We start from the raw sequence: 15517 nt of genomic DNA on the forward strand, positions 1-15517 counted from the left end.
GCTGCCAGACTGGTCCGTAGAGTTTAGGCCCTGACCAGGATCCTTTAAAATAAGCTTTTCTAGAAAAATTGTAAATTTTTATATAATTTCTCTCTAGTATATACACACACACGCACACGGCCCCGGCCGCGGGCGGGAGCACAATCAGCCTTTAGAAATAAATTACAAACTCCCCCAGTCGCTAGCATCACATATACAGATCACTCCTTGCAGCTGCTATTATTCTTTTTTTTTTCTCATTTTTTTTCTTTTTTAAGGTGCTTTTTGGTTTGGGTTTTGTTTTGGTTTTGGTTTTTTTTTTTTTTTGGTTTTGTGCGAATCCTACCTGTGGAAGCATCGGCGTAAATTTTTTTTTTTTTTTTTTTTTTTTTTTGCGTTTTTAGCGCGATTATCTTCATTGCAAATATATAAATCCCCTCGCTGGGCTATTTACATCCCGACCCCGGGAGATGCTGTGAGTGGCCACGAGTGCTCGTTAGCACTGGAAGTTCGTCTGGGGAAGAGGGGCTGGGCGGGCGGGGGGGGGCACCCCGGGGGAGGCAGCGGGGTTGGGGGGAGTGAGGGGACCCCATCCCACTCTGTCCCCATCCCGTGTTGTCCCTTCCCTGCCTTCCTCCCTGCTCCGAGCTCGGGTGTCTTCCTCCGGCTCCGTGCCCGGTCACAGCCCGGCGGTGGCCTTGGGGACCCGATGGTGACACAGGGCATGGGCCATCCCACCCTGCCAAAGTCGGGGACAGCCCATGGGACCCCCCCAGCCCGGGCAGCCTCTTCCCCAGCAGGTAGCAAAGTGCGGGTGAGCTCACACCATCCAAAATGTTAAAAAAATGGGGAAAAAAAAAGGGGGAAAAAAAATAAAAAGGCTCCATTCACAGGGTGCACAGGTGGGGACCGGGGCTCTGGGCTGTGTCCCCAAGTCCCCCTCCGTCACCCAGCACCCCGGGATGGCAGCAGTGGAGCTACAAGCGGGTGGATGGGGGGGCCGGGGGGGCGCGGGGCAGTCCTGGGGAGGTGGGCGGCAGTGAGCCCTTAGCTGGGCATCTGCACCTCGTTGTACACATCCGTGCCCTCCGCCTCTTCGAAGGTCACCACTGCGTCGTCCGCGTCCAGCTGGAGGGACGGGAGGGGGCGTTAGGTGGGATGGGGATGGGGAGAGGGACAGGGATGGGGACAGGGACAGGGACAAGGGTGAGGATGGGAGCAGGGACAGTGATGGGGACAGGGATGGAAAGGAGGATGGGGATGGGGAGAGGGATGAGGATGGGAACAAGGATAGGGACAGAGATGGGGATGGGGACAGGGATGGGGGCTGGGATGGCTATGGAACAGGGGCAGGGATGAGGTTGGGGACAGGCACAGAGGTGGGGATGGGGACAGGGATGGGTCTGGGAACAGGGATGGGGACAGGGATGGGGATGGACACAGGGACAGGCACAGGGACAAGGACAGCACCGTGGTGGCTCCCATCCCATGCTGGGGCTACATACGCATTTGAGCTCGATGTCCCGGAAGATCCTGGGCAGCACGAAGCGCCGCAGGGGCACGGTGAGGATGAGGACGAAGGGCAGCGCCAGCGAGGCCGGGGTGGACTTCACCACCCACAGCAGCGCGAGGACGATGATCTGGATGAAGGTGAACAGGTGCATCCTCCAAGTCTTCACCTGCGGGACGAGGAGCCCAGTGGGGTCAGGGTGGTGGGTGCAGCACCCCCAAACCTTCCCAGGGTGCTGGGTGCTGGGGGGTGGCACAACTGGTGGCCCAAAGAGCCCAGTGAAGGTCAGCACCGAAGGAGGAAGCTCTTTGGGGAGCCCAGAGCAGGCAGCACTGTGGGGTGCCACAGCCCAGGACACTCCCAAGTCCACAGCCACCCAGCTGGGTGACACAGGGCTCACTCACCCGGGTGACGTAGGGCTCGTCAGGGTGGTACTTGGGTGGCATCAGCAAGAGGAGGATGCGGTCGAAGAGCTGGATGCCGAAGAGGGAGGTGACGCCCATGTAGAGGAAGATGCCGAAGAGCACGGCCAGAGGGATGTACTTCAGGATGGGCTCCATGAGGATGGAGACGCCTGCAGTGGAGAAGGAGAGGTCAGGGAGAGCTGTCGGGGGCACCCAGCCCTCGCCACCCCAGGTGGGGGGCACCTCCCCAGCTCACCGATGAGCACGGCCACCAACAAGCCGCTGATGCGTTGTTCCTTGACCTCTAAGATCTGGGACTTCTCGCCGGGAGCGGAGGTCTTGCTCATGACGGTGAGGGCGTTGGCGTGGGTGATGGTGCGGACGGTGGTGGCGCTGAGCCAGGGCATGCCGAAGAGGGCGGCCAGCCCCCCCATGGCCACGATCAGCAGCAGGTCCAGGTGGAAGCCAGAGCCCTTCACCAGCTTCCTCTCAGGCTTGCTGACGATGAGGCTGCCAGGGACAGAGAGGGAAGAGTCGGTGGTGGGGTGTCCCCTTCCACCCCTGTCCCACCAGGCACACCGCAGTCCTCACTGCCCTCCCTGTCACACCCCCCCCCCAGGTCCTCACGTGGTGATCTGCGTCTCGAGGAAGATGAGGATGAAGACCAGGAGGGCGGGCACCACGGAGGCGAACATCATCCAGATGGGGAAAGGGTTGTCATTCCCCATGGGGTTGATAAACCAGCCCCGGGCGGATGAGTTGGTGACCTCCAGCCCTTTGGGGACGTTCAGTTTCTGGATGGGAGCAGAAATAGGGGAGTGAGGGGATGGGGACGGGGCACCTGGTTCCATGTCCCCTTGTTGGGGACACCTGTCACCGCCCCAGCCCTGCCCTCCCGCTGCTCCCGGACCTGCGTGTACGTGTCCTTGATGAAGAAGTCAACCAGCGCCATGATGAAGATGGAAATGGGCACCCCGAAGTCCCCGATCAAGCGTCGGACCTGTGGGGACACCGTGACCCCATTAAACACCCCTGTGTCCCCACCCAGCCGAGGGGGTCCCCCTCACTGTGTCCCCACCGGCAGCGGGCTCTAGCAAAGACCTCTGGAGGAGCATGCAATGAGTTTGCATGGTCTCAGCCAGACCCTTTGGGGAAATTGCACCTGCCAAGCCCCCATTTCCCACCCCCCCGGTGCTGACCCCAGGTCCAGTGGGGTGGGGGACACACCGCTGACCCCCCCGCTCCTCACCGTGCCAGGCAGGAAAGCGCTGTTCTTGAACTTGCGGAGGAAGAAGGCCAGGAAGAAGGTGCCGGCCATGAGGACGAGGGACAGCAACGCCGTGTTGGGCTCCGGCACCTTGGGCTCGACGACGGCCTTCACGTTGTAATGCCGCTGTAGCGGGTGATCCTTGAAAATCTGGGGAGGGGAGGGGAGAGGGTCAGGGAGGGTAGGAACCCCCCCTGCACCCCTCCTGCTGTGCTGGGAGCCCCGTGGCACCGTCCCGGCGGGTGCGTGGGTGCAGAGTGCGTGCCAGCGTGACCGGCGAGGCTGGAGCTTGGCACATGGTGAGCAGGGGGAGATTTTTAGGTTTGGTTTTCTCCACGTTCCCTTGGAAATGGGGCCGGAGCAGGGGCTGGGTGGCACAGCAGGGACGGGTGAGTGTGGCCCCGCTGCACACCATGTGTCACCCAGGGTGTTTGGGGATGTTCTGAGCTTGTAGAGGGGCGCATGGGGGCACCTCGGTGTGGTGGAGGGTTCCAGGGTGTGATGGGGCATGTGTCCTGCCTGTCACCTCTCCAGCACCAGAGGCGTCCCTGTGGGCACCCAGGGCGTGGGGTGACACCGTCCCGTTGCTCCTGGCCACCAGGGAAGGGTCTGGGCCAGGGCATGGGGGAAGAAATTGGGGCGCTCTGAGCAGTTCCTGGGCAAGGACCATGTTTGCTGCAGCCCAGGTGGGACATCTGCCTGGGCTTCACCTCCCAGCCCCAAAATCCCCCTGCGGAGAGAAGCACGAGCCAGGAAATACCTGGGAAGGGGGAGAAAACGCTGGGACTTGGGCTCCATCCCTCACCTGCATCCCTCGCCTGGCTCCCACTGTTTCTATGGAAACCCGGGTGATGACCACTATCTGCAGCCGCCCCCACCCCCTTCCCCACTGCGGGACCCCTGCGCCCCTCACCGTGACGAGCTTGGAGAAGGTCTCGTAGATGAAGATGAGGGAGATGAGGAAGGAGAAGATCTCCTGGGTGTAGCGGGACAGGTAGCGCACCAGGACGCTGCCCTCGCAGGCCACCACCACCAGCACCACCAGGATCAGCCAGAAGCCGATCCAGACCCGGCCCACGATGTACTCCATGCCATTGGCACTGCAGAACTGGGGAGACAGAGGGCACAGCCCCGTCAGCCCCATGGAGCTCCCGGCATGGGCACCCAGGTGGGCTGGATCCCGGGGTTCCACGGTGGCCCTGCACCTCCTGCCCGGGGGCTGGGGGATGCTGGGACGGGGATAGTGGTACCCCAATGTGGCAGGACTCCTGTGGCATCACCCCCCTGGCATCACCCCGATGGCAGCACCTGCTTGGCATTGCCCGCGTGGTGTCACCCACATGGTGCCAGCAATTTGGCATCACCCACATGGTGTCATGCGCCTGGCATCACCCCTGCGCCACCACCCAGATGGCTCTACCTGCGTGATATCACCCGACTGCCATCACCCACATGGCATCACCCTTGTGGCATCACCCATGTGACATCCCACAAGTGCCATCCCTCAGGTGGTATCACCCCTGTGCCATCAACTCAGATGGCTCCACCTGCACGACCGTGCAGTGTCACCCATGTGCCATCACCCACGCAGCATCACCCACGTGCCATCCCACCAGTGCCATCCTGCACGTGGCACCCCCCCCGTGCCGTCCTCCTTGTGCCACCCTCCACATGACATCCCCTCATGGCAGCACCCTGTGCCATCACCCGCCTGCCAGCACCCCATCCCTCTGCCAGGCTGGTGGCCCCAGGAGCCCACTGTGGGGACCACTGGCAGCAGGCGGGGGGCACCCAGGGGTGCAGGGTGGCACCCACCGAGTAGAAGGCTTCCTCGAAGACAAGGAGGGGCCCCGAGAAGCCGACGACGAGCAGGGGCTGGGCACTGAAGATGCTGAAGAGGACACACTGCACGCAGGTGGAGATGAGCAGCTCCGAGACCCCCATCATGCCCTTGGTCTTCTCACCTGGTGGAGGGGCAGAGCTGGTGGGCGCCGGGGCGGATGACAGCACTGTGTCCCCCCATCCCACACTCCTCGGCACCATGATTAGGGGGTGCAATCGCCCCCCCAGGAGCACCCCCAGGGGATGGTGCTGCAGGCGGTGGCACCCTGCTCCCCCAGCCCTGTGCCCAGCTGGGGAACGCCCCTGTCCCCCAACATGTCCCCAGCCTGTCCCCCCCATTACTTAGCAAGCCTCCAAAGGTGACAGCAGGTGACAGCGCCGCGAAGTAGATGAAGATGACGGCAGCCAGGCACTGGGGGCTGAGAGCATCCTTGATGTCGCTGAGATATTTGGGGTACCGGCGGCGGATGTCCCGCACCAGCCCCCCAAAAGGTCTCCCTGTCCTGCGCAGGGGGTCGTCGTCCTCTGGCGCCGGCTCCTCCAGCCCTGGGGACACAAGCAGGTGGCCATGGGGGGACCCCGCATGCAAGGAGGGGGTCCCGCCAGCCACGGGGACCGGGGATCCCGGAGGGGCTGAGGTGGTCCTCGCCGTACCCAGGTCTTTCAGGAAAGCCTCGCCCGGCGCCTTCTCGGGGGGCTGGTAGCGGCGGCGGAGCAGCTCGTGCTGCAGCGGCACCAGGCTGCGGAGGAGCTGCTCGTTCGGGATCTCGGTGGGCGGCAGGACGATGCTGGCCTCCAGAAAGTCCTCCACCCCCCGCAGCAGGTCCTGGCGGCCCTCGGCCAGGTAGGCATCCCGGCGAAAGACCTGCAGGGTGGCCCGGGGACAGGCGCTCAGCTGTCTCTGGGCACACTCGGGTGCTGCTGGGCACCCGCCCGGTCCCTGAGCATCTTCACAGGGATGGGGCATCATGGGGACATAGGGACAGGGGGACATGAGGATGAGGGGGGCCATGGGGACACAGGGGCTTGGGGACAGGGTGTGGGGACACAGAGGCATGGGGATAAGGGGTGACATGGGGACATGGGGGACATAGGACCACAGGAGCATGGGGACACGGTTGCTTGGACACACGGGGACCTCAGGGGCATGGGCACATAGGGACACAGGGGCATGGGGACATGGGAGCATGGGGCCACAGGGACACAGTGAGTGTGGGAACAGGGGTGCACGTGGAGATGGGGACATGGGGACGGGGGTGTATGGGGACATGGGGACATGGAGACCCAGAGGGATGAGGACACAGGTGCATGGGGCCAAGGGGACACGAGTGCATGGGGACACAGGGACACAAGCACAGAGAGGGACATGGCACGGGTGGATGACCCCTATTAGAGGGTGCGGCCCCAGGGCTGGGGACTTTGGGGTGCTCAGGGGTGCTGTGACCCTGGACGGCAGTGCTGGTGGTGATGGCAGTGCCAGTGCTGGTGGCGGTGGCGGTGGCGGGCGAGCCGTACCCTCTCAGACATCATGGTGGCGACGGCGCGGCCGATCTCGTGGTAGCTGACATTGGGGGTGTCAGGGCCCAGGACCACGAAGAGGAAGCGGACGGGCAGGGGCACCTCAAGGACGGCGTCCAGTGTCACCGCGGCCTTCAGGCGCACGAAGGCCAGCGTCGGCTGCTCCAGGAAGGCTGCGCAGCCTGGGGGGAGGACGGGATGGGATGGGGGTCACGGGGGGACGGGCACAGGGACACAGGGACTCAGAGACATGAGGACACAGAAGACATGGGGACACGAGCATGGGGATATGGAGACATGGGGACACAGGAGCATGGGGACATGGAAACATGGGGACATTGGGATATGGGGACAAGGAGACACGGGTACAGGGACAGAGTTATTTGGAGACAAGATGACACAGAGGCATGGGGACATGGGGGGACAAAGGGAATGGGACACACAAAGACATGAGGATACAGAGACACAGGGATACACGACCATGGGGGCATACGGACACCGGGACACGGGGACACAGGGGCAGGTGGGCGTGGGAGCACAGGGACAGGAGAGCGTGGGGACACAGGGACAGAGGGGACAGAGAGAAGTGAGGACACAGGGGCACAGGGGACTGGAGAAAGGGAACATGAGGACAAGGGACAAGGGGACGCAGGACCCAGAGAGCAGCGCTGAGCGGCAGCAGGCGGCGGCGAGAGCTGAGGATGGGGAGAGTCAAAAAAGGCGCAAGAAAAGCAGCGAGTGAGCGAGCAGGCAGACACCGAAGCTCCCGCTGCGCACCCTGGCCCTGCACCCGCCGCCCCGACCCCGCACCCCCCCTCCCCGCCCACCACTCACCCACGAGGACCAGCGTGGCCTCGGCATCCTCGGGGATCTTCTCGGGGAGCTGGGGTTTGGTGGCCCCGCTCGGGCTCTGCGGCGGGCAGACGAATGGCAGGAGTCAGCCGGCTGTCCCCTGCATGGCCCCCTCCATCCCCAGTGTGTCCCGCTCCGTCCCTACACGTCCCCCTCCGTCCCCCGTATGTCCCCCTCTGCCCCCTGTAAGCCCGGCTCCTTCACTACCACTCTGCACCATGCGCGGCAACGCCTCGCCTGCTTGCGTGTGTGCGCATGTATGTGCACCCATGATGTGCATGCGTGTGTGTGCAAGCGCATGGGTGGACACACGCGTGAGGGCGAGAGAAAGCAGTGTGCGTGGGAGTTCGGGGCGTGTTTGTGCCCGTCTGCCTGCTCGGGCCCCTGTGAGCGCGTGTGGACGGGTGTGCAAGCGTGCACCAGCGGCTGCGCGCCCTCCCCGGGGACGCGCGAGACCCCGCACACCTCCTGGCTGGTGTGCGCTTGCGTGTGCCGACGCGTGAGTGCACACACCTGTGTGTGTGTGTGCGCGTCTCCCAGCAGCCCTCCCCACACCCTGGCTGGACCCAGCACCCCCTGCCCCCTGCCCCCCAGTGTCCCCCTGCCCCCCAGTGTCCCCCTGCCCCCCAGTGCCCCCCTGCCCGCCGCCCGGTCCCCGCTCACCTGCTCTGCCCCGGCCAGCCTGCGCATCTCCAGGGGCTGCTGCTCCCGCAGCAGCGGCTGCTCCGTCTCTGCCCGGCTGGTGCCCGAGCGCTGCAGCTGCGCCGGTGGCAGGGTCCGCACCGACTCGGCCTCGCTGGGGTGCCTAGAGCAGTCGGGGGGATGGTGTCAGACGGGCCAGCGCCACTGACCCCTCCCCAAAACCCCGTAAGATGGCCCCAGCCCCGGGGGTGCGTGGGGATCCTCACACTGGGCTGGGAGGCAAAGCCAAAACGCGGAGGGGCTTTTCCACCCCGTGCCAGGCTCCAGCGGGACACGCTGGGGCTGGATCCAGCCCGGACACCGGGGTGCCACCCCCATGGGGCTGTCAGCCCTGGACATACTTGTGCTGGAGCAGCAGCGTCCTCAGGATGTCATCTCGGTCCTGTGGCTTGATCTGCCCCTCGTAGATCATCTGATCGATGAGGACATTGGCAATGGCTGCCAACGAGGTGGCCGCCACGTCGAGGAGCACAGCACCTGCGGGGACAGCACCATCACCAGCCGGCCAGCGCGGGGTCCCCACTGCCATCCCAGCTCCAGCCGGTGTCCCCACCTTTGGCCAAAGCCCGCCGGATCTCCAGGAGGCTGCGGTACGTCAGGAAGGAGAGATGGGGCTGGCCCCAGTGCCCGGCCTCCTTGAAGTCCTCCTCCAGCTTGAGCCAGTGGCCGGCCTCCATCCAGCACAGCTCCTTCGTGATGTCCATGACCAGCTCGTGCAGCTCCACGTAGCCCTGCAGACAGAGCCCGGGGGCGTGTCAGGGTCCCCCACACCACACCAGAGACCCCCAGGAGCCCCAGAGCTGTGGTTGCCCGTGCCAGCATCTCTCCCATCCCCGGTGTCCCCGGGGGCTGGCGTGGGGTTGGTCCCCAGGTGGCCACAGTCTGTCCACCCCCGGAAATGGGGGTCACCAGAGCAGCACCCACCTCATGGGTGTCCCGCTGGGACACAGGCCGCCTGCTCCCCCCTGCCTCCAGGTCCACATCGGTCACCGACGGAGCTGCAAGTGGAGCCACCACCACGTTAGCTGGTCCCTGCCCCTGCCCGGACCCTCCCAGGGTCTGTTGAAGGCATCTGCCCCCATCACCCCCATCCCAGACCCAGTTGGGGTTGCCTGGACGTGTCCCTTGCTCCATCATCCCCACCCCAGCCCTGTCTGGGACTCACTGTACGTGTCCCCTACCCATTGCCCCATCCCAGACCCAGCTGGGGTTTGCTGGATGTGTCCCCACCTCTATAACCCCCATCCTTAGACCCAGTTGGGGTCTGCTGGCTGTGTCCCTCCATCACCCCCCTGCCTCGCTGGTGCCCACCTCCGTCCCCTCGCATCCCCGCATCCAAGCTCCCGGGGCAGGGTGACAGTCTGGGGACATCGCCGGGGCAGGGCTCGTGGCCACGCTCTGCCCCACCACCGGCACAGCACCCCAGCACCAAGCGCTGCTCCTCAGACGGGGATGGGGACAGCACATTCCCGGCCAGCCAGACCCCAGGAGCTCGAGTTGTCCCCGTCCCCTGCCTACCTGCGGCCCCCCCTGCGCCCCCCACGGCCCCGCAGCTCCAGCCCTATAAAGCGGGGGCCGAGCCCCACGCCCCGCGGCCGCCCTGTGTGCACCGTAAATCCCGGAGCACTTTGCCTTTGCTGACAGTAAACACCAGCGCGGCTCCCGCCCGCCCGTGGCCGCCCCGGTGGCGGGGACAGGCTCACCCCGTCCCCCTCTGCCCCTGCTGGGGACCACCACGGTCCCCTCGCTGCCCCCCGGCCAGGTCACCCAGCGGGGGGATGCTGCATGAGCCACATCCTGCTCTGCCGGCTGAAGGATGCTGTGCCGACGCAAGAGGGGATGGGGTGCATGTGTGTGTGTCCCCAGTGTCCCCGACGGCGTTGGCCGTGGCACGTGGGCATGAGCTTGTCCTCGTCTGGGCCCGCTGCCGCTGCCACCGAGCCGCCCGGCGCCAGCCAGCGTTCAGCCCCAAGTGGTTCTTGTCCTCACCCCAAACAAAGACTTTATTTATCCTCAATCAGCGGGCAATTACGGGCAAGCGGCAGCGGTCACCCCGCGGCGTGCCCTGACGCCCGGGTGACGGTCACCCCGTGGAGCGCGGGGCTGGGGGTGGCAATGCCAGGGTGGGCGGCACGACGGAGGGCTGGGGTGGGGGGTGGGGGAAACGCCGAGGCTGGGCTTTGTCCCCCGGTGCCCCCACGGTCACTCACGCTGCCCTCCGCCACGGCGGCTCGCCTGTCCCGGGGGGGCCCCGGCCGCGCGCCTCCTCCCATCCACGTCATAGCATCCCCGGCGGCTGGGCAAATACTGGCTGCAAAACACACACCGCCGGGATGGGGGGGGTCAGCGCCGGGCACCCACGGGTGCCAGCAGCCCCCCCTTGCCAATGCCAGCCGGGCAGGGGAGACAGCATGCAGCTCCCTCCCCGATTTTGGGGACTCACCGCAGGGGCGTCAGCTCCTCGGCTCTGGCCCTCCACGCGTGCAAGGGGGACCCGGTGCCAGCGCCGGCCCCTGCGCAGAACAGGCGGCAGCATTACCCCCCCGACCTGTGTCACCTCCAACGGGCACCCGAGGGTCTGGATGTCAGGAGCTGGCACAGCCCAAGCACCCCCTTGGGGTGGAAGCTCTGAATCAACAAAGCTTCAGGCAAGGGGATGCTCCGGGGCACACAGACCCCCCCCAACCTCCCCTCACCTCCCTTCCCAGGGGGCTTCTGGTCATGGCCTCAAGGACCTGGGGTGTCCCCAAGCTCAGACACCCGCAGCCCTTGCACCGGAGGTGGCACCTCACGGGCTTCAGGGCTGTGGGTGACGGGATCCCGAGGGCTGCGTGTCCCTGCCTGACCGTCCCGGGCTCCGAGCGAGCCCCGCTGCCCGTGCAATGCTGGCACCCATGCAACACGTCTGTGCAACGCTGGCACCCACGCAATGCCAGCACCCACGCAATGTTGGTGCCCATGCGATGCTGGCGCCCACGCGATGCTGGTGCCCATGCAACACTAGCACTCGTGCAACGCATCTGTGCAACGCCGGTGCCCATGCAGCACATCTGTGCCATGCTGGCACCCATGCAATGTGGTGCCGATGCAACATGGGTGCCCATACAATGCTGTCACCCATGCAACACTGTCACCCATGCAATGCTGTCACCCATGCAACGCTGGTGCCCATGCAGTGCTGGCACCTACACAACGCCAGTGCCCATGCCATGCTGGTGCCCGTGCAACAAGCCTGTGCCATGCTGGTACCCGTGCAGAGCTGGCACCCACAAAACTCTGGCACCCATGCAACATGCGACCTTGAACCACTGCTGTCCCTGCAACGCTGGCACCCCCCTGGTGCCAGTTTCCATGCGACGCCAGTGCCCAGGAGGTGCTGTCACCCATGCAACACTGTCACCCATGCAACGCCGTCACCTCTGCAATGCTGTCACCTGTATGACATCGGTGCCCATGCAATGCCATCCCCCATGCAATGCTGATGCCCACGCGTGCCCAGTGCCCCCCAGCACCCGAGAGAGCCACTCACTGCTCATCTCCCCCAGTGATAGGTGGGAGCCTTTTATGCCAGGGTCCTCGTAGCCTTCGGGGTCCAGGCTCCTCCTCATCCTCTCCTCGTAGGCCTCCTGTGGGACAGAGAGAAGGGGGCTCAGCGGGGCCGTATGGGGGGTGGGAGCTGGCCGGGGCGCAGCAGCAGAGCCAGGGCTCGGGGCCGGGTCTCCCTACCTGGCCAGGCCCCTCCATGGCCCCCGCCGCTGCCTCGCTGCGTCCCGGCAATCAGCCCGGCGGCACCATAACCCGGCGCTCTGCGGCGTCAGGGCGGGCGCGGAGGGGAAAGGGAGAGAAAATATGTTAGGAGAGGTCTGGGCAGCGCTCAGTGCCCCCGGAGACGTGGGGTTTGTCCCCTGGGATGGGGCTGGGGCTGGACGCCGCGGCCGTTCCCGCAGCCCCCACCCGTGTAACCTGCTCCCCGCAGGCCGGGAGGTCCCAGGGCCAGGGGTCCCCGGGGAAGCGATGCCCTGCCCTGCCGCCATCCGGGATGGGAACCGACGTCAGGCGACGGCAGAGCCCCGGCAGCTTCCCACCAGGGACGCGGCATCCCGCCCCGGCCCACCCATGCCCACGCATGCCAGCTGGTCCTGCCATGTCCTGCGCCTGGGGGTCAGGTGCCCTATGGACCCACACCCAGGGTCAGGTCCCCTATGGGACATGGGCTGGGTCCCACACGACCCCTCGCACATGGGTGGGATCCCGTATAGACGCACGTACATAGGTGGGGTCCCATATAGACCCACGCACAGGGGCTGGAGTCCCACACTGCAGCACCCCGTGCCCCCAGCAAGCTCCCACAGCCCCTCGGCAGAGCACTGGGGTGAGAAAGGGGAAACTGAGGCACAGCGGAGCTCATGGGGACCTCTCAAAGCGGGACGGCAGGAGCACCCTGCAGCAACCCAGGGTACAGAGCCGGGGGGGGGGGCACCCTGCTGCCCACCCCACCCCCTGCACAGCACCCAAAGCCTCTGCAGCCCCCTGGGCGGTGGGTGGGTGCCTGGAGGGGGGAAGGTGCAGCCTGTGCCTGCAACCCCCCCTCTGCACCCCCTGTGCCCCCCCACGCTGCCCCCCCCGACCTCCCCCCGCAGCTGCCCCGGGGCCATGCCGGGGGACAACCGCCAGGGGGCGCCCTGCCCCCGCAAGCCGCTCTCCCCCCCCCGCCGGGTCCCGGGGCAGCCCCGGAGGGACCCGGGCGTCCGGGTCCCCCGTTCCTCGTAACCCCTCACCCCCCATGACCCCCCCCATCTGCCCCCCACAACCCAGAGTCCCCGGGGGGGTGGTCCTGCCCCGAGACCCCCAGCCCCTTCCCCACCCCAGCCCCCCGTGGGGACCCCTCAGCTTGGGGGGCCGGGGACCCCGGCTGCCCCCCGCCACCCCGACCCAGGGACCCCACACGGGGGGCGGCTCACGGGAGGCGGGAGGGGGGGCTGCAAGGTCAGGGCGTGGGGGTTTTTGGTGGGGGGGGACGGGACACCAGCCCCCCCCAGATCTCACCCGGGTGATGCAGGAGCCCGCTCCCGGCCGGGGCCCGCGGGAGCCGAGGCGGGGGGGGGGGTTGTCACGGAGACCCCGCTGGGGCCACGGGATCCCCGACGGGGCGCGGGAGCGGCGGCGGGGCCACGGGAACCGGGGCCGGCTCCGGACCCGGCCTCCTCCTTCCTGCCCCGCCTGGCCCCGCAGCGCCGGCGGCCCCCGGCCCCCCGGCCCGGCCCGGGCCCCCCCCGGCCCCCCTCGGCTCCGCCGGCGGCTCTTGCATCAGCCCGGTGCGGCGGGCTGCGCCCCGCTGATAACGCCCCGCCGGTGGCGGCCCCCGCCCCGCTCCCCCCGCTGCCGCCCCGGGGCCCGAGGCCGCGGTGATGGTCTGCGGGACCCCCTGGGCACCGGGCACCCTGCGCCTGGGTCGCCCGCACCTGCCGAGTCCGTCCCGGTGACACCTTGCACCGTATAGAGCCCATACGTCCCGCCCCGGGTGTGCAACATAGAGCCCACGCCTCCCGCCCCAGCCACCTCCCGTGCACAGCGCAGAGCCCGTTCCTCCCGTACCGTCCACCCCACGGGCACGGCATAGAGCCTATGCATCCCACATCATGGGCATGGTATGGAGTCCACACCTCCCACACCATCCAACACCTGTACGCAGTATAGAGCCCGTGCCTCCTACACCACAGAGCCAACGGGCTCAGTATGGAGCCCATACCTCCCACACCACGCGGCTAGCGTGACTCAGGACTGGACTCGTGCCTCCTATGCCATATATCCAGCACAGCTCAGTATAGAGCCCATAGGTCCCCAAGCACACATAGCACGCGTTCAGCATGGAGCCCGTAACTCCCACACCATCCATGCAGCGTGGCTCAGTACAGGACCTCCCTCCCGCAGCAGGTACTCAGTATGGACTCCATACATCCCACGCCATCCACGCAGTGTGGCTGGGATCCCTCATGCAGCAGGTACCCAACGTGGCTCCATATAGAGCCCATACATCCCATGCTATCCATGCAGCATGGCTGGGATCCCTCCGGCAGCAGGTACCATCATGGCTCAGTATGGATTCCATACAACCCATGCCATCCACGCAACGTGGCTGGGATCCCTCATGCAGCAGGTACCCATCGTGGCTCCGTATGGATTCCGTGCATCCCACGCCATCCGCGCAATGTGGCTGGGATCCCTCATGCAGCAGGTACCCATCGTGGCTCCGTATGGATTCCGTGCATCCCACGCCATCCACGCAGCGTGGCTGGGATCCCTCATGCAGCAGGTACCCATCGTGGCTCCGTATGGATTCCGTACATCCCACGCCATCCACGCAGCGTGGCTCAGCTCCCTCCCGCAGCAGGTACCATCGTGGCTCAGCGTGGAGCCCATACCTGTCACAGCACCTCCCACCCCAGCACACCTCACTGACGGCCCCACAGCCACCACCCTACGCCAGGGGCACCCAGGGGTGCTGCCCCTGCCTCGCCTGGCCCCGCAGCCCCCCGCCCCCCCATCCCCCAGCTCCCCTCACCCAGCAACACCCCGGGACCCCGCACCTACCCCTGGGGGTGCCTCCGCGACGCCCCTGCCCGGGCTCTGCCTGCTGCTGCCCGCGGGGAAAGAGCCGCGCGGCGCGGGGGAGCGCGCCCAAATGCCCTGAGTCACGCTCCCCTCCCTAATCTCCCCCCCCTGGGGCTCACCCGGCCCCCACCTCTCTCCCCCTGGGGCCCCCCGTAAACAAGGTTATCGGGGTGCAACATCTTGCGATGGGCTGCGCCCTGCCCGCTGCCCACCCGCTGCCCGCCCTCGCCCCGCAGCCCTCCCCAGCCGCTCACCCTGCCCCGGCTAGGCCATGCCGTGCTCCCCGTGCCCCCCACTATCTTGTTTACGAGGCTCCGGGTTTCCCTGCGGGGAATCCCCGGGAATCCTCTGGCTGTCCCCCTCCTTCACGAAGGGTTGGGGTTTTTCTCTCTCTTTTTTTTTTTTTTTTTTTTTTTAAAAAAAAATGGGGGTTCCTGGGGAGGTTCCCCCCGGGGGAGGAGGCGAGAGGGGACGGGGGATGTGGCCGGGGTTCCCTCTGTCCCCGGGGATCGCTGTGCCCGGGGTGCCTGGCAGAGAGGTGGTGGGACGGGCACGGCTGCTTCGGTGCAGGGCGAATGGGGGGGCGTGAGCGCGCGCGGGTGTGCACGCTTGTGGGTGCACGCGGGTGTGCAAGCAGGCGTGTGCGCGTGCAAGTGCGTGCATACATGGATGTGCATGCATACCTGGGTGTGCAGGCGTGTACGTGTGCATGCACGCATGGCGCGCACGCTCAGCCGTGCGTGCGTGTATGTGCAGGCATGCAAACGTGCGTGCACGTGTATACATGCACATATACACACGCGTGTGCACGCACATGCGTGTCTCTACATT

General features: G+C 66.2%; 1 protein-coding gene across 4 annotated transcripts; it reads right to left on the reverse strand.

Annotated features, from left to right (window-relative positions):
* Nucleotides 1-261: 261 nt before the first annotated feature.
* On the reverse strand, nucleotides 262-14789 carry SLC4A1 (solute carrier family 4 member 1 (Diego blood group)). Of its 4 annotated transcripts, XM_074561710.1 has the most exons (22): nucleotides 14666-14760; nucleotides 11801-11880; nucleotides 11604-11700; nucleotides 10518-10587; nucleotides 10285-10385; nucleotides 8999-9072; nucleotides 8628-8805; nucleotides 8416-8551; nucleotides 8036-8177; nucleotides 7355-7430; nucleotides 6518-6702; nucleotides 5657-5867; nucleotides 5345-5548; nucleotides 4976-5124; nucleotides 4074-4268; nucleotides 3143-3310; nucleotides 2804-2893; nucleotides 2521-2687; nucleotides 2150-2403; nucleotides 1894-2063; nucleotides 1485-1658; nucleotides 262-1107 (listed from the first exon to the last, which is right to left on the reverse strand). In XM_074561710.1, the coding sequence occupies exons 2-22, from the start codon at nucleotides 11816-11818 to the stop codon at nucleotides 1027-1029; spliced, it is 2940 nt and encodes a 979-aa protein (XP_074417811.1). In that variant the 5' UTR covers nucleotides 11819-11880; nucleotides 14666-14760; the 3' UTR covers nucleotides 262-1026. The 4 variants fall into 4 exon arrangements, with proteins under 4 accessions (XP_074417811.1, XP_074417812.1, XP_074417813.1 ...); XM_074561711.1 differs by lacking the exon at nucleotides 11801-11880 and having other exon boundaries at nucleotides 14666-14775; XM_074561712.1 differs by lacking the exons at nucleotides 10285-10385; nucleotides 10518-10587 and having other exon boundaries at nucleotides 14666-14789.
* Nucleotides 14790-15517: the final 728 nt, after the last annotated feature.

Source organism: Larus michahellis, chromosome 18 (assembly GCF_964199755.1).
Source record: "Larus michahellis chromosome 18, bLarMic1.1, whole genome shotgun sequence".
NCBI lineage: Eukaryota > Metazoa > Chordata > Aves > Charadriiformes > Laridae > Larus > Larus michahellis.

Excerpts from the sequence above, each read along its gene's own strand:
- SLC4A1 (XM_074561710.1), bottom strand. Across the intron at positions 9,073-10,284 it reads CCGCCGTGGCGGAGGGCAGC|CTCCGTCGGTGACCGATGTG; the intron begins GTGAGTGACCGT and ends CTCCACTTGCAG. Across the intron at positions 8,552-8,627 it reads CCGGCGGGCTTTGGCCAAAG|GTGCTGTGCTCCTCGACGTG; the intron begins GTGGGGACACCG and ends CTGTCCCCGCAG.